Here is a 23,080-nt window from a genome sequence, read left to right as displayed (position 1 = left end):
GCTGTGGCATCTGAATTAATGCCTTTAAAATCAGCCTACAATTTTAGTTTTTAGTGTGTTACTTTAAAACAGCTTAAGTTTAATATTGGTCAGTTATCTGTATGAGCCAGATTTTCAACATCGGAGCATGTTCAGGTATTAAGTTTATTCATTAGAGTGCCATAGCATCAAACTTAAAAAAAAAAAAAAATTGGGAATAATAAATCAGTTTCTTCCAAAAAGGCATTACATAAGCCGTTCAGCTGACTTCACACATCATGTGGAACTTTAAATATTTAAGATGGATGAAACAAGCTGGATCCTTGAAAAACTCTGTAGCCCGCAAGGTTCGAGCGGACAGACCTATATATATATATATATATATATTTTTTTTTTTTTTTTTTTTTGTCACCCACCTCTCTCTTTTGTACTTACTCACTTTCAAGTTTAATATAAAATCTGGCAAGCAGCACCGGCCCGAGTGAGCTCACACTCAGCAAATATACAGCAACAGACTCCCTGGCAGTCTATTCAAGGACATCCCATTAACAAACGCAAGGGGGTGACTGACAAGTTGTTGATCCAATCGCAAACATACCCAGGAATCTCTGGCGGTTTTCCCCGTAGTCTCTGAGTCACTTGCACATTTCACAAACATGGCCTCTCTGCCAGCATCAGTCAGGAACTATTTAGTGGCGCTCTGAAAAATCTCATTGCTTTGTCCCCTAACGGCCAGGAATGAAAAAGCTAACCTAATGCAGGCTGACAGTCTTCTCACCATCCACACTTTTTCCTCCCTTTTCTTTCTTTCTTAGTCTGAGGTGCTTTACGCTTGAGCTTTAGAAGTGGTTTGTAGTCAAATGATTAATTTGTTTAGTTACTGTGAAAGCTTTCTTTTTGCGCTAGTGACTTACTGTAGTTCAGACACAAATACTACAATGGCTGCATCTTAATTTGCATTATGCAGAATTAGGATAAGTGTCTCTCAAATCACAATGCATTGAAAATTATATTAAAAATGTGCCTAGATAGTATATTATTTCTGCTGAATTTTTAAACTGCATTTGCTGTATGGACTAAAATCACAGCTGAATCTGTAGTAGGTTTAAAAATGTATTAATCTTAAAAGTTTATAAACTTTTGAATTTAAACAAATTATGAATTTCCTAAAAACACAAGTACAGAAGGTTCTGTGCTATCAAGATACAATTATATGATGCTGTATTTCTCGATACTGGTGAATTAACACCATAATTAAAAGTATGTAGTCCTATCACACTCAAAGTTTAATATTTAGAAGTGTGGTAATTGGGATGCAGCCAATGTGAAAACAAACCAGGGGGCAGAAGTGAGAGGGGAAGAATCAAACTCAAAACCAAACTGAATGAAATGAGGAAACTGCCAAATTGTGTAAATCAAATGTACTGAGCAAAGGAAGTGCTTTCAGTGTAGCTTGTCACTAAGTTCCAAAAAACTCAAAGATGTTGAGTGCAACAAAGTGTCACTATGTGTCCTCTGTGCTTACAAAGAGTCATAGACATATACAATTGACAGTCCCTTACTTTAAAAAGTGAGTAGAATCTAAACTCGGCACATTTAAAAGTAGATTATATAGTTTCACATACCATTTGGGTAAGATAACTTGTAAAGAATGATGAATCAAAGAATCATCAAAAAAAGTAAATACTGTATTTAATGAAAGATTTTTTTAGATGTTCAAAACTTGTTTAAATTATATAAATGCATATTTACTGCTTAAGACCTTAGCTGTAGTTTTCTAATAATAGGCAAATGCTATAATGGTTTTTCCATATACTGTTTACTTTCTTTATATCTAATAATTCAATAGCTAGAATTATTAAACAAGCTGGAGAACGAGAACTCCTGTGCATCTGCCCTCATATGTTGATGTTCCTTCGTGTTGTAAGTATAAAAGTCCAGTTTCTGTTATTTACCGGCCGGGAAAGCTACTGTCAAATTTACAGGAATATATCCTAAAAATGTCCTTAAACTAATGCAGCAGTCAACAGTCAACCTGGACAGATTATCATAATGAGAGATTATTTTCTATGCAATGTTTTGTACAACGAATTTAGGGCAGGCAAAATAATTATGCAAGTATTTAGCTCATGGTAAAACAAAGACTAAATTATGCATCTTCTTGTACTCCTGGATCTTTTTAAGAGTCTTTAAGTATGCTCTAAACCCAAACACTGGGAACAAACATGTGTCTATGTAAACAGAGATACTGAAAAATGGAGAGCTCTTTAGACTACTAAATTAGAGCTGGCAGTCTAAAACTGTTGAAGGGATGATGTGAGATCAAAGCGCTGGAACCCAGAGCACCATATACAGTAAGAACCAGATTAAAGCAACAACATGAATTGAGCAGAAAAGTGTTTGGTGTATGTTTGGACAAGACTGTAGCTGTTTAGTAAGGCCAAAATGAAACAGACCCTACACTTGAGCACGAACTGAGAAAAAGCAGATAGAGATAAACAATCTGACACAGCACTGGGGGGGGGGGGGGGGGGTTATTCAGTTGATGTTCTAGAACAAACAAATATCTAAATATATATATTGGTGCTAATAGCCATGTTTTGTTACCAGAGGTTGAAGCTTTTAGATTTGCCCAACACACAAACATACCTGATTTGAAAAGGGGTATAATGCTTTGTGATCACAAAATTGCAGTTACCTAATTTGCTTGATGGCTGAAGATGTAAAATTCAAACGGTCCCACTCACTCACCAAACCAGCTGGCCAGAGGTCCTCCCACCAAGGGCTCTCAGATCCTCAGGTGCAATAACTACTGTAGCAAGTAACAGGACATGCTGCAAATAGTACCCAGCAGCTGCCCATTTGCATTTTGGTTTCTCACAACAACATTTTATGCAGTGCAAATAAAATATTTTTTTTATTGTAAGAGTATTTCACGATTTTACTGTATTTTTCTTTCCTTTTTTAATTATATAAATGCTGTTGTTGACCATTAGAAGCTTAGAGAACAATTAAAAAAAATGTTGTCCCCAAATGATATGAAGTATCTGAGAATGTTTTAGAATAACTCTCATCTTCACACTAAAACTACGCCTTTTAAAAGAACATTTATTTCATTTATCTCTACTGAGATAGTTGGACTCAAGCAAAATTACACTGAAAGGGAAGGCAGGTGATGACACTTCAAACGTGATGCTGGGGAAGGGGGGCGCACACACACACACACACACAAGAATCCTGCAATTGCCTTAATGCAGAGACACCTGCCATGAAAAAGGGGCCCTTTGAAGTCATTAGCCGAGCCGAACAAGACATAGCATTTACATTTGAAACAAAGAGGCTGATTGGCTGTCAGTCTACTCATATAAAGAGCCACTGAACACACTAACCAAAATAGAATGATAATGTCAACTTTATCACACCAAACAAACAATAAAATCCACACTAGGGGGTGGTTGTGCCATTTGCAAATTGACACCAAGCTCTGGCCACGAAGAAAGAGCAATGTGACAGGCTTTGTGACGAAGGCAACATGGCAAAGTGAAATCTGAGGCTGCTCACAGCTGCTTTAAAAAAGCTTGGTCTTGGATCTCAGCACTATACAGTCACAGTGAAGCAGGGTCTGGTGCTTCAGAACAATCAGAGCTCACAGGACATCCGCATACTAATCCCCCACACTCCCCATCATCCTCTCGCCTTTCATCTGTCCATGTGGACCACTCCGCCGACCCAATAAGCATGTGTGGGCTATATTATGAACAGTAATGTAATGCACACTGGTAAAATGTAATGTGATCATACACAATTTAGCAGGCATTAAAAGAAACTGAATAAATGCACTACTGCATGGCTACAAGAAAACATGAAATTAAACAAGTAAAATCTGCAGACTGTTTAAATATTCCCTTTATTATCTATATAAAACACATAGCAATGTTGCCTTTTGGTTGAACGGCATATTGTACTTTTCTAGATTTTTAGATATTTATCAGCCATCAGCCATATTAAAATGTTTCTGCCTATTTTAAAGCAATAATTGAAAAAAAAATTTACTCACCCTGAGGACATCTAAAGATGCAGATGAGTTCACAGATGTGGAAGCATTTAGCATTTTTATCACTTAATCTCCAATGGATTATCTCCAGTGAATGGGTGCCACCAGAATGAGAGTCCAAACAACTGATAAAAACATCACAATAATCCACACAACTCTAGTCCATCAATTAATGCATTGTGAAGCTGCGTGTTTATAGTGAATTTATCATTAATACATTTAGCTTTAAACTGTTGTTTCCAGCTATTCATAGTATTCCTTTCTGTTTGTACAATTTTATAAAACTATTCTTTTAAAATACAGACAATTCTATGTATTTACATTTGTTTTTAAGACCACTATTTTTATCTCTCTCCCTTTGTAATCATGCATGCAACAATATTTTGATGTAATTTTCAAAACAAAACAATACAGATTTATTATATCAGCTCTTTTTCAATAAACAACCATAACAAGAAAATATTGCATTGTTTGCATGACAATTATATGATGACAAATACTCTAAGCCTCACCTTGACCTGTCTATTCTACATTCTCTTCTCAATGCTACTGTTAGATGCCAAGAAAGCCATTTTAATGCTAGATACCCAAAACCAAAACGTATGTATTAATTCTAATAAATTCTGTTTTACTTTTACTTTTTGAACCTACTGTACGTAACATGATGTGCAGAATATCACGTAATAATGATGACTTGCTTACATTGCTTACAACAAAAAAGAAAACATTAATGACATCACTACATTCATAACAACATTTGTTATTCTAGAATCTTGAACTATTCATCTCCTCCATATAAACAGCATGAGTAAAAACATAGTTGCCATATCCTGCAAGATGAATTCTGTTTAAATTCAGTGCATCTGTAACTCTCTCTGTCTGTCCCGTTGTATATGCTTGTAATGTTTTATGCAGTAGTCTCAGCAAAATGTTCTTTGTACCTCTTGCAAAAGTTTGTTTCTTGTTCCAACCCCCCACAGCTTCGCCACAGCTAAAAATTAAAGTGTACGAGGGTTATGAAGTCATATTTTAGTAGATGTGATTCTTTTTTAATCATCCTCACTCTAATTTTAGATTTTGCTGTCAGGGTTCTGTCAGTCAATGAAAAGAAAAGACGGTAGTTCTGCTTTGAAGTCTTTGTCCTCTCTGATGGGTGTACTTCAGTTTACCCCTCTTAGCCAAGAATAGACTTGCAAATAAGTAATGGCTTTCTAGATTATGCCTTATTACGTTTAAAAGTGCTACATTAAACTATAAAGTTATGTCATTATAATAGAAAATAAATTTAAGTACATGCTAAGTATGAAGAAAAATTATTCTGTCTGCTCTCTCTGGCAGAAAAAAAGAAAAAGCAAAAGGCGTTGCCGATGATGCTGATGGCCTGTCTCTTAAAATAACACAGTTTGTGGAAAATCACAAAAAACATGGAGCACTGAACCATAAAATGCAGATATAATTGGGATAGTTTGTCCTTTGCCAGATTTAATCTAACACATTTACAGAATATGCAGAGTATTTGTAATTGCTGTCACTGTAGTGAGGCAAATCAGTTTTAAATGTTATCGCATCTTCAGCTGCTCACTGATTTTAAGCCTTTTACATTTGTTTAAGATGCTTATTTGGATAATGAAAACACAGAAAACACCGATTTTTATAGGTTGAGAGCACGCATCTTAGTATCATTGTACAGTAATCTATATCAGGATTAAATACTATTCATATTATATATAATTTGATCCTTAGATACAAAACTGCACACATAAGTTTATGGTCATTAATATAGGAAAAATTTTAAGTTCTATTCAGCAAGTATGCATTAAATTGACCAATAGTGACAGTAGAGACTTTAACATAGAGTTGTTACAAAATATACTGTATTTTTCGGACTATAAGTCGCACCTAAGTATAAGTCGCATCAGTCCAAAAGTACGTCATGACGAGGAAAAAAACATATATGAGTCACACTGGACTATACGTCACATTTAGAACCAAGAACCAAGAGAAAACATTACCATCTACAGCCGCGAGAGGGCGCTCTATCTCTTCAGTGTACAGTCGTGGCCAAAAGTTTTGAGAATTACATAAATATTAGTTTTCAAAAAGTTTGCTGCTAAACTGCTTTTAGATCTTTGTTTCAGTTGTTTCTGTGATGTACTGAAATATAATTACAAGCACTTTATACGTTTCAAAGGCTTTTATCGACAATTACATGACATTTATGCAAAGAGTCAGTATTTGCAATGTTGGCCCTTCTTTTTCAGGACCTCTGCAATTCGACTGGGCATGCTCTAAATCAACTTTTGGGCCAAATCCTGACTGATAGCAACCCATTCTTTCATAATCACTTCTTGGAGTTTGTCAGAATTAGTGGGTTTTTGTTTGTCCACCCGCCTCTTGAGGATTGACCACAAGTTCTCAATGGGATTAAGATCTGGGGAGTTTCCAGGCCATGGACTCAAAATTTCAACTTTCTGGTCCCCGAGCCACTTAGTTATCACTTTTGCCTTATGGCACGGTGCTCCATCGTGCTGGAAAATGCTTTGTTCTTCACCAAACTGTTGTTGGATTGTTGGAAGAAGTTGCTGTTGGAGGGTGTTTTGGTACCATTCTTTATTCATGGCTGTGTTTTTGGGCAGAATTGTGAGTGAGCCCACTCCCTTGGATTAGAAGCAACCCCACACATGAATGGTGTCAGGATGCTTTACTGTTGGCATGACACAGGACTGATGGTAGCGCTCACCTTTTCTTCTCCGGACAAGCCTTTTTCTAGATTCCCCAAACAATCGGAAAGGGGCTTCATTGGAGAATATGACTTTGCTCCAGTCCTCAGCAGTCCATTCAATATAATTTTTGCAGAAGATCAATCTGTCCCTGATGTTTTTTTTGGAGAGAAGTGGCTTCTTTGCTGCCCTTCTTGACACTAGGCCATCTTCAAGTCTTGGCCTCACTGTGCGTGCAGATGCGCTCACACCTGCCTGCTGCCATTCCTGAGCAAGCTCTGCACTGGTGGCACTCCGATCCCGCAGCTGAATCCTCTTTAGGAGACAATCCTGGTGCTTGCTGGACTTTCTTGGACGCCCTGAAGCCTTCTTTACAGGAATTGAACCTCTTTCCTTGAAGTTTTTGATGATCCTATAAATTGTTGATTTAGGTGCAATCTTAGTAGCCACAATATCCTTGCCTGTGAAGCCATTTTTATGCAACGCAATGATGGCTGCACGCGTTTCTTTGCAGGTCACCATGGTTAACAATGGAAGAACAATGATTTCAAGCATCACCCTCCTTTTAACATGTCAAGTCTGCCATTCTAACCCAATCAGCCTGACATAATGATCTCCAGCCTTGTGCTTGTCAACATTCTCACCTGAGTTAACAAGACGATTACTGAAATGATCTCAGCAGGTCCTTTAATGACAGCAATGAAATGCAGTGGAAAGGTTTTTTTGGGATTAAGTTAATTTTCATGGCAAAGAAGGATTATGCAATTTATCTGATCACTCTTCATAACATTCTGGAGTATATGCAAATTGCTATTATAAAAACTTAAGCAGCAACTTTTCCAATTTCCAATATTTATGTAATTCTCAAAACTTTTGGCCATGACTGTAGACTACAGGAGCATTGAGCAGCATAGAGCGCCCTCTCGCGGCTGTAGACGGTAATGTTTTCTCTTGGTTCATGTCAAATTAATTTTGATAAATAAATCGCACCTGACTGTAAATCGCAGGACCAGCCAAACTATGAAAAAAAATGTGCGATTTATAATCCGGAAAATACGGTATACGTTTCAAATAAAAGTTGTTCTTTTAAGCTTTGAAAGAATCCTGAGGAAAACTAAAATAACGTCTCAGGTTACGACTGTAACCTATGTTCCCTGAGAACAGGGAACGAGACACTACGTCAGAATGACGCTTTGGGGGAACGCCTCAGGCGTGACAGGTGTCTGAAATCACTATCAAATCACGCCAATCATAATGACCGGCGACAGCCCGTGAATCATTAACGTGAATGATTTACGTGCGACCTGCAAGTATAAAAGGGAGCCTTGCAAACATGACAAACATCCTATCGTCTGAAGGGACTGTTGCAGGCAGGCCCCGAGGCATGGCAGGAAGACGTAGTGTCTCGTTCCCTGTTCTCAGGGAACATAGGTTACAGTCGTAACCTGAGACGTTCCCTTTCGAAAGGGAACTCTACACTACGTCAGAATGACGCTTTGGGGAACGATATACCAACGCCACCATGCTAAGGGGAGTGCCTGCCAAGCGGCAGTGACAACTGACAGAACTAGCAAATTCAAATGAAACGCTAGAACCACTCACCCTCAGGTCACACTGGGCTGTCAGTGACAGCACTCCCTACGGTCATAGCCCAAGCTATATGATACCACAGAAAAACCTCCATAAACATAGTTTTAGTGAAAGGTCTACCTGGGCCTGCTCAAGGGCCTAGGACCACACTTCAACTTCTTAGAAGGGGTCCCTTCTAGGGAATGTGGCTAGGGAACCTGAGGGAACCCCAGCCAGTCACTATTCAGGGGAACGTGCCACCTGAAATGCCACCAGGCAGGCCTGACCTGGTGTCACCATACAAGACACTATAGTCTGGCCACTTCCTGTCTGTCCGAAGACAGAGCCTCTGGACACTTGCCTTTAGGAAGGCATCCAACCCGAGGGACTGCGAAGCAGGCAGTGAACCACTCGGACCGGATCTCAGAGACGGGATATCCTGGAGAGTATGACTCAGCATAGTGCATTACAACCCTTGCCAGCGAGGGGAGTTTCTCTACTCGATCCACGGATCAACCCAGTGTTTGTGTTTCAAAACACTAAGGAGGCCTGTGAGGGCCTAAGGACTGATCTAACTGGAAGGCCTCATGAGAGGCCTACGACCGACTGATCAGACTCAGGAGACCACATACTCATACTGACCCTCAGTGAGGGGAGCATTAGATCTACCTGGTAGGCAACCAGGCTGTAGCAAGATAAAGAGGTTCCAGGAGGGAACCCGTAGCAGAGAATAAAAACTTGAGTCGAGCCAGGGCGCAAGCTCACCTTTGGTAGCTGCCTGATAAGGTCTGCTAAACTGAAAGTAAGCGGCCACTAGCTTACAAAACCCAGCACCACTGTGAAACTACTCAGGGAGACCTGGAGAGGCCTACTACCTGACAACCACAGTATGTGGGAGCTCACCATCAGAGAGGCCTGTGGTGCAGCCTACTATCTGATAACCATAAAACGTGAGAGCTCACTTTCAGAGAGGCCTGGAGAGGCCTACTACCTGAAAAACCATGCTCAGTGGAACACACAGTAAGTGGGAGCTAACCTTCCAAGGAGGCCTGGAGAGGCCTACTACATGATAACCACAGTATGTGGGAGCTCAACTTCAGGGAGGCCTAGTGAGGCCTACTACCTGATAACCACAGCGCATGGGAGTTCACTTACAGAGAGGCCTGGAGAGGCCTACTACATGACAACCACAAAACCTGGGAGCTCAACTTAAGGGAGGCCTAGTGAAGCCTACCACAGTACATAGGAGTTCGCTTACAGAGAGGCCTAGAGAGGCCTACTACCCATTACCAGAAAACCCACATTAAGTGGAAACTCAAAGTATGTTGGAACTCAACTCCAGGGAGGCCTGGTGAGGCCTACTACCAGAGAACCATGACATGAAGGAGCTTACTTTCAGGGAGGCCTGGAGAGGCCTACTACCTGAAAACCACAGCTGACAGTGGGCCAGACTGGCAGTCCAGTTGACTGTCTATGGGGCTTTGCCTTCAGGGAGGCCTTATGAGGCCTACTACCTGATAGTCCAACCTCAGGGCCACTTAGTACCACAGTATGAGGGATTCAGCCCTCAGGGAGGCCTAGTAAAGCCTACTACCTGATCTCCACAAAAAATGTGGGAGCCCATCTTCAGGGAGGCCTGAAGAGGCCTACTTCCTGAAACGGTCTAATCAGCTGGATGTGTACTGCTGCTGGGGACTCGCCTAACAGGGAGGCCCGGTCGAGCCTACTAGCTGATAGCGAGTCTTTCTGCTACTTTAATGAACACTGCTGGAACCATACTAATAAAAAACTTTCCTAAAGTTTTGACCTAGTGTATGCTCCACAATGTTGTGACCCACCTCCGAGGAGGCCTGTTAAGACCTACTACTCGGTAGTGAGTCTTCTGCCCAAACTACCAGGGCCAACCACCAAAGGTGAGCTGGCCTAGGAGCCCTATCTTAGGGGTTACCCAGTCAAGGAGGCCTGCTGGGGCCTACTACCTAACTGTGCAGCCTTCAAGGCAGAAAAACTGTTACTACAGCGCTTACAGCATCCTGGTACCTAATCACATTGCCAAAGGCAGTGTACTCAGCAAAAAGCAATACCCTCATAGCAGGGGAGTACAACATACGCCACTCTGCCTAGTGGAGGCCCCATTTTAAGGGCCTACCTACTAAATGCAAGGGCATCAGCTCATGGCAATGCTCTGGCTTCAAGGGAGCGGAGTTCAAATACCGGAATGAAATGTAGTTAGAACTCCCTGCTCAACCGGAGCCATCATGGTGTGAGGTAGATAATACAGAGCTGAGAATGGATTACTCAAAACTACCCTGCGTTAGCGGGGGAGTAACACCATATGCCCCTGAAATGTTAGACAGGGAGCGGGCCTGCAAGTGGCTCCAAAGGGTGACAGGGATTTGTCCTGTGCCCAGCCTGGGGGAGCGGAGCTTGCTTGCAAGCCAACCAACTTTCACCCATCGTCCGAGCGGTTCAGCTCAACGGGCTGAGTGGAGCCAGCTCTAGAGGCCTAAAAACAAGTAGCTCTGTTCGGCAGGGTCTGGCAAACTATCACATCGCAGAGCGAAAGACAGCCTGACCCGCCTGAAGGATCATACCTCAACTACCACCCTGCATTACTCTATCACCCCTGAATGCAGTGAAAGGGGCGGGCTTTGGCCAACAACTCCCATTTAAGGGAGGAGGCTGAAATCTCGGGGAGGAAGCCTACACATAATAAAATGCGGCAGCTATACTTAGCAAAACGCCTCCAACATCCCAAACATAGCCTAGGCCAGCTACAGAGGCGGCCCGGGTTAGGGCCGACCTACAAGCATAGATCTACCTGAGGGCTCGGAGGAGCCACAGCCTACTTGATTGAGAGGCTGTGAAACACTCAACCTACTGCCAGGGGAGCGAAGTACTCAGGATACCAATGTCACAAACCGAAAGGTAGGACATAAGATCTATCTGAAGCGCCAGCGTCAGTCTAAACCTAAAGTAAAAAAGTTTTTTTTTTTTTTTTTTTAGGAAGACCAACTACTCTACCCCTAGGCGGCTTAAAGCCCTGAGGCTAACATAGAAATGAGTGGTGGCCCACCACGCATAAAAATGTCATGACAGGAAGGCCATCACCTACTCACACGGGAGTCAAATCTTTTTTTGAGCTTCTCCCTAAATCGTTCTAGCCACAAGCTGGGGGGGGGCTTCAGGGCCCTGAAGTTCCAATACCTTACCTCATTGCTCCTCTAAGAATGACTCCCTAGGTCTATACAGGGAACAAGGTCTGTAGAGAAATACAAATCAGTGTTAGTATACACACAGAAATTATATTAAAAACCAACCAGTTCACCTGCGGCGTGCAGAGTGAAGACTCGCCAGAGAGTTCTCTTATGAACCTGGGGGCCATCACTTTACATGCCTGAAAGAGGCGCTCTCACCAACCAAGCCGAGGCGGGCCATCAGAACCTTGTTCTCATCCTAGACCCAGCCCCAGGCCTGGTGTAAGAAACGCCTGGGGAGTCAGGAAAAAGAGGAGAGGGCTAGGATAGTAACAGCCCTCCAGGAGATGATCCATCACTAACGCTGTGATCGTTTGTACTGGATCACCTCCCTCAGATCCTTCTTTTTCCTGCGGGAGTCACGCCTCCTCTGTGACCTGCTCCTACATAGAGGGGGTGCACGAGAGGCGACACTAGCTCTCTGGCCCTGTCTACGGCCCTCAGGTCGTGAAGGGCCAGGCTCTCCCGCCTGTCTGGGCTCGGATCCGGATCTCAGCGGTATACAGGTCTTAAACGCCGCTGAGCGCGCCTTCGCCTCCCTGAACTTTCCAACCACCGCCTCCACGGAGGTGCCAAAAAGTTCAGAGGGGGAAACCGGTGCATCAAGGAGAAAGGCCTTCTCTTTCTCCCCGATGCCAGCCAGGTTCAACCACAGATGCCTCTCCGTGGCCACCATTGCCGCCATCGATCGACCGATCGAAGCGGCAGTCTGTTTAGTGGCCCGGAGAGCAAGATCTGTGGTGCGGCGCAGCTCAGCCACCGCCTCAGGGGACAGCCCTGCACCCTGGTCGAGATCCCCCAGCAGGTCGGCCTGGTACGCCTGCAACACCGCCATAGTGTGCAGGGCAGCACCGGCCTGACCCGCTGCCGTGTATGCTCTGCCATTCAAACGCGCTGTGGTCTTGAGCGGTTTGGATGGCAGGGCTGGAGCACTCAGTGTCGACGCCCGCCCAGACACGAGATGGTTCGCAAACGTCTCGTCAATGGGCGGCATCGACACATACCCATACTCGCCGATCCCCTCAACATCTAGCCCGCTGATGTCGGTGGATCCGAGCAGAGTATGGGTTCTTCCATGCCCTCTCGATCTCAGTATGGAGATCAGGAAGAAATGGAAGGCTCGCCTGAGCTGGTGGTCTATGGCCGGGGAGAAATCGATCGTCCAGCCTGCCACGAACAACTTCTCCCCTAACGCGCCGCCATGGCAGTTGCAACCTGTCAGTGGCGCGTTCCATTATATCCAGCAGCTCAGCATACACGGGGCAGGGTGGCTGAGAGGGTTCAGGGTCCACCTGAATGACCTCCTCCTCATCCATCACCTGCCCGTCCTGAAGAGCATCTGTTGCAGGAACAGTAGGAGAAAAATCCTCTTCGTCATCCACCTGCAACTCACCCTCGTCATCCGCCGAATCATCTGAGAGGTTAACACCCCTCTCAAGACGATCGGCGAGATCCCTCTGGGAACCCCATGACGCGAGTCGCCGCTCTGCCTCAGCGCGAGCGGGACCTGAGCCACGAGGTACAGATGGTGAGCCCTCCTCACTCGAGAAGAAGGCTAGACGAGAGCGGAGCATTTTCAAAGCAAAACGCTCACAGTTTGCACAGACAGCTCCCTCAAGAGCCGCCTGTGCATGCTCTTTGCCCAGACAGAGAACGCACAGTTCGTGTGAATCACCCGGCGTCAAATACCTTGGGCACGGATCCGCACACTTCCTGAAGCTTTCAGCCTTCTCCGTGCGTTTCATTTTCTTTGCCGACTTTTCCAGCGATATCAAACAGACAGTCCCTGAAGACGAAAAGATGTTTGTCATGTTTGCAAGGCTCCCTTTTATACTTGCAGGTCGCACGTTAATCATTCACGTTAATGATTCACGGGCTGTCGCCGGTCATTATGATTGCCGTGATTTGATAGTGATTTCAGACACCTGTCACACCTGAGGCGTTCCCCCAAAGCGTCATTCTGACGTAGTGTAGAGTTCCCTTTCGAAAGGGAACGACTTTATTCAACAATTACTTCTCTCCTGTGTCAGTCACGAGGGTGCCAAAACCCATTTATGTGCATTTAAAACTATTTTATTTGTGTTGAACCAATTGTAACCATTGCGACGGAAGAATCTCATCTCAGCAGGAATCCACAATTAGATATCACATTATCCAACTACTGTACAGTTGTCTTTTTCTAATGGTCTTCTGGAAACTTAAAACACAAGACTACACAATAGTACTGTCTACTTAAAACAGGAAGCAATTTAGCTTTAGTGTGTGCCAACAGTAGCCAACTCCATATAAATTACTGATCTGTGCGCAAACTTCATGTTGATAAGCATAAAATGACACACTTCCACAATCTCTACAAAAACAGGATTAGCACCACTAATCCCAATGTTGTGATCACCATAAAACCAGAAGAGCATGCATTTGTTTTCAATAAATGCGATGGTGATTAATGCAGTCTTGAGGTGAAGTTTCATTTTTGTACTGGTTTTGATTTATAGTGCAAGATCAACACATTTTTACAAATAATCTTCACAAGGTCAGGTACAATCTTTCTCTCTGAGCTGCGCTGTAGATACAAATGGAGATATAGAGGCCACTTTGGCTCTGTATACTTTGGCCATGTCATAAGTGACAGTATGAAAAAACTGGCCGTCAAGATATGACATATTATTAAACAATCGCCTGAGAGAACATAATAAATGTGTTTATCTTTAGTAAAAGCACGTGTGCCAACATAAACTCTCAGCCAGTTTAAAACGAAATAGAAATAATCAAAGAACCTCCGCGTACCTAAATCATATCTGCAATTTGTACCCTTGGGCTGAATCAGCTCCGGTTGATTAGAGGGCAGAAACATGTTCTTGCGATTCATTCCATCAGCGGTGTGACTAGTGACTAGACTCCTCTCTCTTAAATTACGCTGTTCTGGCACCATCTAGTGGACAGGACCATGTATTACACTACCTCATTCTGCTCAGTTCTACTCCGTGTACAAACTAGAGCTCTCCTGCAATCTTCAATCACGACAAAACAACGATATGTTATTGGACATTTGTGACACCGAAAGCAAAAGAAAGAAAAAACATTCCGTATGACGTCTCAAAACTCATAGGAATAATTTATGTTAACAACAACAACAATATATATTATTGTTACATTACATTTACATCTTATCCAAAGCGACCAAATGAGGACAATGGAAGCAATCGAAATCAACAAAAGAGCAACGATACGCAAGTGCCATGAAAAGTGCTTAACAAGCACGTTTATATATATATATACATACATACATACATATATATATATATATATATATATATATATATATATATATATATATATATATATATATATATATATATATATATATATATATATATATATAAGAAAAAGAATAGAGACGCCAGTGTTAGTTATTTTCATTATCATTATCATAACGCAACTACGTCATCACGTGGGCCCTGACAGATTCTGCTCTAAAATGTTTGCAGGTGCATACGGCTATTACTTTTTTTACGATTACATTAATAAAGACATTTACTTATTAGATAAATCCCCACTTCACTTCTAATGCTCCAACAGTCTGCCCACTCGGATGAAGTACGCTAGTTTCTCGGTTCGCGAGTTGTTGACTCAACAGATTCAGATTCGGAACGAATCGTTCAGATCGGTTTTTGAGTAGGTTCAGTTCAGTGAAAAGATTCGACTCATAAGAACAATTCACTTAAGAATCGGACATTGCTCGATCAGGCCTGAGGCGACGTGTGATATATGTAGTTCATATACGCTTGTCCGTTATAGCGTCAAAACATTATAATTCTTCCGTGTTAATTTTCCTAACTGTTCTCCGTTACTATTCACGTGTTTCCGGAATTTTTTAATGATTTATGTCTTGAATAACAGTGAGAGCTGGTAACGATATATGAACATAGCTCAAAAATAAGTAGCTAACACAGCCAACGTTTGGTGTGTCCTCACCTTTGCTGAAGGATAATTAGCATCAAGACATTCAAATAGTTTATGTGCAAACTGAAGTGACAAACACCTTAGCACAAGCATGTTTAAAGGCAAAACGGCATGGTTCTCCGAAAGTGTTGGAAAAGGGGTAACCAACTTCTGGGGTGAGATGTTGACTATTTGTCTATAACGTTAAATGCTACTAATACAACTTAAGTAAAGTGATAAAGACACTGTTAATGAATATTTGGAAATATATCATCTTATATATGTTTATATGTGACGTAGCTTATATAGTTTATATTTATAGTTTCTGAAGGGGGAGCTCTTTCTTCCTGGAAAACGGCAGGGTACCTCTTCAGTGCTGATGCCTCCTCTGAAGACACTGAAAGGTGTGTTTAGTTTACAGTCCAGTTCTTGTTTGAGGGTGATTTCATACTAGTGAATACTAAAGAAACCAGCTTATAGAATGTACTTAATCTAAATCTTCTGTACCCATTGAAATGCCTGAAAACTTTTGCCACAAAGGTTTACCTAATTTCTGTTTACGTTTTAGGATATATGAAAGTGAGGATTATGTAAAAAACAGGGCAAGGGTTTTCCACAGCAACTTCCTGTCAGCATGTAAATCCCGGCAGAGTGTAACATCTGTGCCTATTGGCCACTATGTTCTGCCCCCCGACTCTGTCCAGAATGGTAAACCATAATCATGATATTATTTTTAGTGACATGTTCCTATGTAAAGAATGAGTAGTTTTTACATTTAATGATATTGAATGCCTGATTACTGTTCCAATTGTTCTCTTTAGAAATGAGAGCGCTAATCGGAAGGTTCATTTGGGAAACTGATGAACAGGTATGAACATGCCGTCTGTTAACGCAGTGTCCAGTTATTCCTCTCTGTCATTTGTTAGCTTCTCTATCTATTAAAGGTGATGTGTGAAGATCAGATATATACTGAAGTGTCTGAAGACAGTCTGTCTGATGAGACTGAACATCAACCAGTGAGAGAGAAGAACAGGTATGCATTTAATTCTTTGTATTTTTATCATGTCTCAATTCTTTATAGTTATTGGCAGAATGCATACATTTATTGTAGTGAATTTTCATTTTTAAACACATAATTCTTTAATGTACTTCTGTTTACTTTACAAATAAGGTCTAACTATTATTTTCATTACCACAGCACTTTATCTTCATAAAAGCATGGTTTAACCTCATGTTATCTTCATGTTCGTGTTATCTATTAGCCAGGATGATTACGAGACCATTGCATCGCCAAACAAAGTGTGTTCTTGTAGTGACATGTGGAAATATCCTGTGAACAACATGATCTCAGGTATTTTAATTAAGAAACAAAACTAACACCATTGTACTTTGACCCATAATTCACATGTTCTCAAATTTTGAAACCGTTTATTGTTTTATCTTTTGCAGGATATGTTTATATTGACCAAATGAAGAAGTATTCAGGGGACCTTTATGATTTTCTTCCCTCCCTCCATGGCCATAACGTTTCGAGATCTAATGACGTGACACCTCGTCATTGTCACAAAGAAATGTAATATAATATACTCCGCGTAAGAAGTTGATTGTCTTTGTTTATATGTTTCTTTGCCCAAATGGATGCTTATTTTCCGGTTCTACTTATCTCATATGAATCTTCCTCAGCGTATCAGACATTTCCCAGCAATATAAAATCCAGTCCCTGTATGTGAACAAAGGTGATATGACAGGTTAAAGAGAATAACAGTAGTAATATCATTAAAGTGACGTAGTTCAAAACAAAACTGTGTCTCTGTTTATTTTCTGTTGATGGTTTATTACCTTCCAGTGAGTTGGTCTGTCCATTAAAAGATTTTCTCTGAGGTCAAGTTTTAAAAGTCTGCTGAAACCAGGGATTAAGTAATCTTCCAGTGATCTGATGCTGTTAAATTTAACAGACAGGATCTGCAGATTTGCCATGTCTGGAAATAGGTGTGACAGCAAAATTAACAGAACAGAAAAGAATTCCACATGAGCACCAGCAGGAACAAACAGGGACTGATCCCTAATAACCATTAGAAGAATAATGACAGTGAAAGAGTAACTATAAGACCTATAAACATTAATATGTCTAATGAGAGCAAAGTGATAGATCAAAGGTACAGCGGCTTCTTACAGCCAGCTGTCACCAGTCATCCTCTTGAAACTGTTTTCATGCAATAAATAGTAAAGTAAAATTTAATAGTAAAACTTCTAACCTGTCAGTGCAGTAGGAATGTGTGTTAAACAGTTCTTGTCCAGATTCATGAAGACCAGTGACGCTAAGTGATTAACATCTTCTGGGAGGTCTTCAAGTTTATTATCAGCCAAGTTTAACCACTGCAAACTGTTGAGACCCCCAAATTGCGACGGCAGGTGTGTAATTTTGTTATTATGGAGCCCAAGTTTCTCTAACCTCTTCAGTTCACCAATAGATGATGGTATAGAGACAAGACCACATCCTACAGCCCAGAGCTCTCTCAATTGTCTCAGGTCACCTATGGCTTCTGGGAGAACAGATAATGGGTTGTGGTTTACACCCAGGTAACTCAGGTGTTTCAGTAAACCAATGTTGCTAGGAAGCATGGTCAGCTGGTTTCTATCCAGTATCAGTTCCTCAAGCTTTTCCAGATGCAGAATCTTACAGGGAATGCAAACACTGTTTTAGACACGATTTCTGCTTACAGTAAAAAAAAATGTGTTAGACATTATTATATATGATATGTGCAACAAATTCATTCAGTTAGTGTTTTTTTTTTTTTTTTTGGAGTATCTACTTTGAAAAACAGTACGTTTGAGGATATGGCTTACCTCATCTGGTGGTAAAATGAGCTGATTGTTGTTCAGAAAAAGTTTTTTCAATGCAACAAGTCTCGAAACACCAGGTGGCAAAACAACTAGACCCCGATGACTCATGTTCAGACTTTCCTGTTGTTTGATAAGACATTCCAGTACCATTTCATCACCGTTCATTTTATTTCATTTAATAAAAACAAGATATATCAGAAATTCAGGCAGTATTGAAAAGAGAAGCTAGCTTTGTCGTCATCACCATGGTTACATACAACTTCCGGCATTTCTGGAATGGCTCTTGTACGCAGAATGGTGACATTCATCACATCAGTCTTTAAATTAACGCGAGTCTTTGGACAATCCGGCGCTTAAAGGGGATAATCCAGCGCTTTTTATAGTTATTTTTGTTTATTCTTTAGGGATGTTTTTTTTCTTTGATCGCAGTTCTCTGTATGTTTTTGTACAGACTGCACAGAGCGCAGTTTTGATGCTCTTGAATAACTTCCCAGAGGACAGGAAGTGGGCTGGCCGTGAGGGACATCAGTCAGTACTTGCTTATGTGAGCGAAAGCGGGCGAGGAGGGTTGCATAGGTTTCTGGAGTTTGGTCTTTACGAGTATAAGTGAATAAAATGGATAAAGACAACCTCACCGTGGTCCTGCACTCTAAAGGAGATCTAAGATTGGTATGACATTTTATGCATTTTGGGTGAAGTTCGTGCAATCCTTGAACTCAGATTGATTTATATTGAGTGATTTATAATTGCTGATTTTTGTGCATTTTAACAGGAGCAGCGTCCCATTCCGGAACCAGGGCCAAATGGTATAGATTTGTTTCTTAGTAATATTTCCAAATGCATTGCAATATTCATATTTATTCTTTATTTCTCGGGCTTCTTTATTGAAGAGGTGTTACTTCAGATGCACTCTGTGGGCATCTGTGGATCAGACGTGCACTATTGGCAGAACGGCCGCATTGGGGACTTTGTGGTGAAGCAGCCCATGGTTTTGGGACACGAAGCCTCAGGTCGTGTGGTCAAAGTGGGCTCTGCTGTGACGCATCTCAAAGCAGGCTAGTTCTCTCTGGATTTGGCTTAGTTTTTAATATTATGTTAGTTAAACTCAGGTTAAGTGAGTTTTTTTTTCATTTGTTTGTATTCAACAGGAGACAGAGTTGCCGTTGAGCCTGGAGTTCCTCGTGAAGTAGATGAGTTCTTTAAATCTGGACACTACAATCTGTCTCCCAGCATTTTCTTCTGTGCCACTCCTCCAGATGATGGAAACCTCTGCAGATACTACAAACACAATGCAAACTTCTGCTACAAGTCAGATCACTATTACTGGATGGTTTATATAATGAGAGAAAGTCCATAGCTCTTTCATTTATTTTATTTTATTTATTTGCATAATAATCATGTATGTGGCTGTGTGTGTGTGTGCAGGCTTCCTGATAATGTGACCTATGAGGAGGGAGCCCTGATCGAACCCTTGTCAGTGGGCATTCATGCTTGCAGGAGGGCAGGAGTCACTCTTGGAAGCTCAGTGTTTGTCTGTGGTGCAGGTCAGTCTTTTCTAATGATTGATGTTTATGCTACTGTTACACATTAACTAGCCAATCAGTGTAATGACCTCTGACTTCTTGGCTACTGTCACTTTTCTACAGCGTGGCAGGACTGTAAAACAGTTGTTGCTCAGTCAGCTAATATCACATCTACATAACATGGTTTTTTGGAAGTGCGAGTGGTTATAGCAAAAAATAGACTATATATGTGTTTGTTTTTATCAACATAGGACCAATTGGGTTGGTGTCTTTGTTGGCGGCCAAAGCCATGGGTGCTTCACAAGTAATAATAAGCGGTAATGTATATAGGTATAAAAGAGAACTATATATGTATAAATTGCACTTATAAAGTCTATCTTTTTTATCTGTATTTGTAGATTTGTCTTCTGATCGGCTCACCAAGGCTAAAGAGATGGGGGCAGACTTCGTGCTTCCTGTGAAGAAAGAGGATGAACCAAAGGAGATGGCCAAAAAAGTGGAGGGAATGCTTGGTTCCATGCCTCAAATCAGCATAGAATGCACTGGAGTGCAGAGCAGCATTCAAACAGCCATCTATGTATGTTTTAGACAAATAATAAGTCATACTACTAGCCTTATTTTGTGCTGATGATGGTGTTTGTGTCTAGGCCACCCGTTCTGGAGGAGTGGTGGTGCTAGTTGGGCTTGGTGCTGAGATGACCACCATACCTCTTCTCAATGCAGCTGTCAGAGAAGTTGACATCAGAGGTGTATTCCGCTACTGTAACACGTAAGTAGGATCATTTGGGCTTGGGATTTACAAATGGTTGTTTCAGGAGTTTGAGTACAATGTAGATAAAAAAAAGATTTATTGTGATTTATGTGCATTTCAAAATAAGATTTTACCTCTTTGCACACTTTTATTCATGTTCCTGCATTGTTTTTGTTTTTTTCCAGCTGGCCGGTGGCCATTTCTATGTTGGCATCTAAGAAGGTGAATGTCAAGCCCATGGTCACTCACCGTTTCTCACTGGAGCAGGCTGTGGAGGCCTTTGAAACCACCCGCCAGGGACTAGGGGTTAAAGTCATGATAAAATGTGACAAGAAGGATCACAACCCATGAGATCAACTCTTAGATCCACACCTGATTATTGCCTAGCTACAGTGACTTGAATAAATTTATTTGATCCAGTTAATTTAGCGAGTAACCTCCGGTACAAAAGTCATAGGAATTAAGATGATACTTCTTCACAGTGGATCCAATTATTTATAATTCCAGATGCATTATAATTTAATGAATATGTATCATTTTACATTAGTAAAGTGTTTTTAAACCAAACTTTTATTATATAATCATGAGGAGTATTAAAATGTAATTTTATGCAACATTGTCAGAGTGCAGTTTTTTATATAATGCTATAATAAACATGATCATTTGTACAATTTACTTACCTTATACTTGTTGACAAACAATGAAGCTTTACCAAAGATTTATGATGCAAAGATACTTGAGTTTGTCTGAATAGTTACTTTAAGTACAAGCACGTTTTGCTTATATTTTTTATAATTTTCATTATGTATTTTTTTTTCTCTGTATTTGCTATCTATGTAAATTGAACCATAGTAAGTTGAACTCGGAAGCAATTGTGCAAGTAGTACGTTATATCTTTTTGCGTAAAATAATTTAAATGGTACATGCAATTGAAATGCAAATGCAAATCAGTGAATAACTTTTATTTACGCGTCATTGGGGTTTGTTTTTATCTTATTTAATATTTATTATCATTAGATTAAAGGCACTGCTGAAATGCACAGCATTTTTCATATTTTTGTTCAAACTGCGTCTTTTCCAGCGCGCAGTTTTTAGTGACTTGCGATGAATAGCACAACACCGTCAGTGCGCGTGAGTGAACGCGCTCATGATTCCGTCTGGAAACAAATGAACTGACGCTACAGAACAGTTGTGTGAGTAAGTGAATAAAATGGACAAAGACAACCTCTCTGTGGTCGTGCACTTTAAAGGAGAGCTCAGACTGTGTAATTTTTAATGAATTTTAGCTGAAGATTTGAACCCTGATTGCAGTTTATAATTGCAGATTTGCTTTAATTTTAATAGGAATAGCGTTTCATTCCGGGACCAAATGTCACTATACATTTTTCAATAGAGCGTGATAAACACGTAAACATTAATGCTAATTTATTAATTTGCTGGATCTTTATTGAAGAGGTGTTACGCTTAGAACAACCGTACTTTTGAATAAATGTACATGTTTCTGGTTTAATGTTTGTATTCAACAGGAGACAAGAGTTACCGTTGAGCCTGGAGTTACACGAGAAATAGATGAGTTCTTTAAATCTGCACACTACAGTACAATCTGTCTCCCAGCATTTTCTTCTGTGCCACTCCTCCAGATGATGGTACCCTCTGCAGATACTACAAACACAATGTAAACTGCTGCTACAAGTCAAATCACTATTACTGGATGAAAAATATAATTTAGTGCAATTTAAACATACATGTGATCTTACCCTTGTCAGTGGGCATTCATGCTGGCAGGAGTCACTCTTGGAAGCTCAGTGTTTGTCTGTGGTGCAGGTCAGTCGTCTATAATGATTACACGTGTTTGTGCAACTGTTACACATTAACTAGCCAATCAGTATAATGATCTCTGACTTCATGGCTGCAATGGACATGAAGTCAGAGATCATTACACTTATTGGTTACTTAGTGTGTCAGGATGGTAAAACAGTTGGTGCTTGCTAATTTAAAATCACTGATAGTATGCATTTTTTTCAGAATGTCATCTCTGTTACATGACTTTTGGGATGTGTGACTGTTGTATATAGCTAAAAATAGACTGTATATGTGTTTGTTTTTATCAACATAGGACCAATTGGGCTGGTGTATTTATTGGTGGCTAAATCCATGGGTGCAACAAGTAATAATAAGTCATGCATCCAGTGTTATGTGAAAGGGAATTAATAAATTGGACTTTATGTATTATTTATTTTAGATCTATACTCTGATCGGCTTGCTAAGGCTAAAGAGATGGGGGCAGACTTCCTGCTTCCAGTTTTGATTTTTTTTTTAAATATTATCCTCTTATAATAGCTTTTAGTTTAAGAGTTTACTAATGTCAATCTTGTTTATAAACAGCTAATTTTTACAAATGATATCTCATACTTGAAGTAACCTTAAAGCACAGTATATAA

At 40.8% G+C, this 23,080-nt stretch overlaps 4 protein-coding genes across 4 annotated transcripts in view; 2 read left to right on the top strand and 2 right to left on the bottom strand.

The window, feature by feature from the left end:
- The window catches only part of tjp1a (tight junction protein 1a), a 141,407-nt gene extending 126,883 nt beyond the window's left edge, over window positions 1-14,524 (bottom strand). The window contains exon 1 of the mRNA XM_059530101.1: window positions 14,391-14,524. The gene's annotated coding sequence lies outside the window, so the exon portion shown is untranslated. The remainder of the gene's footprint in view (window positions 1-14,390) is intronic.
- Window positions 14,525-15,144: 620 nt separating this feature from the next.
- Window positions 15,145-17,323, top strand: terb2 (telomere repeat binding bouquet formation protein 2). Its single transcript, XM_059530087.1, has 7 exons — window positions 15,145-15,697; window positions 15,844-15,925; window positions 16,090-16,229; window positions 16,343-16,389; window positions 16,466-16,554; window positions 16,784-16,872; window positions 16,971-17,323. Exons 1-7 carry the CDS (start codon window positions 15,634-15,636, stop codon window positions 17,096-17,098), a joined length of 639 nt encoding a protein of 212 aa, XP_059386070.1. The 5' UTR covers window positions 15,145-15,633; the 3' UTR covers window positions 17,099-17,323.
- Window positions 17,118-18,743, bottom strand: si:dkey-1h4.4 (uncharacterized). The gene is made up of 4 exons (XM_059530086.1): window positions 18,369-18,743; window positions 17,777-18,197; window positions 17,361-17,500; window positions 17,118-17,241 (listed from the first exon to the last, which is right to left on the bottom strand). The coding sequence occupies exons 1-4, from the start codon at window positions 18,528-18,530 to the stop codon at window positions 17,209-17,211; spliced, it is 756 nt and encodes a 251-aa protein (XP_059386069.1). The 5' UTR covers window positions 18,531-18,743; the 3' UTR covers window positions 17,118-17,208.
- Window positions 18,744-18,883: 140 nt separating this feature from the next.
- On the top strand, window positions 18,884-21,253 carry sord (sorbitol dehydrogenase). The gene is made up of 9 exons (XM_059530084.1): window positions 18,884-19,034; window positions 19,138-19,171; window positions 19,256-19,420; window positions 19,514-19,673; window positions 19,791-19,909; window positions 20,140-20,205; window positions 20,287-20,465; window positions 20,536-20,657; window positions 20,825-21,253. The coding sequence occupies exons 1-9, from the start codon at window positions 18,981-18,983 to the stop codon at window positions 20,988-20,990; spliced, it is 1,065 nt and encodes a 354-aa protein (XP_059386067.1). The 5' UTR covers window positions 18,884-18,980; the 3' UTR covers window positions 20,991-21,253.
- The last annotated feature ends 1,827 nt before the right edge of the window (window positions 21,254-23,080 follow it).

This window comes from Carassius carassius, chromosome 3, assembly GCF_963082965.1.
Source record: "Carassius carassius chromosome 3, fCarCar2.1, whole genome shotgun sequence".
Taxonomy (NCBI): Eukaryota; Metazoa; Chordata; class Actinopteri; order Cypriniformes; family Cyprinidae; genus Carassius; species Carassius carassius.
This window is presented reverse-complemented; position numbering and strand designations above follow the sequence as displayed.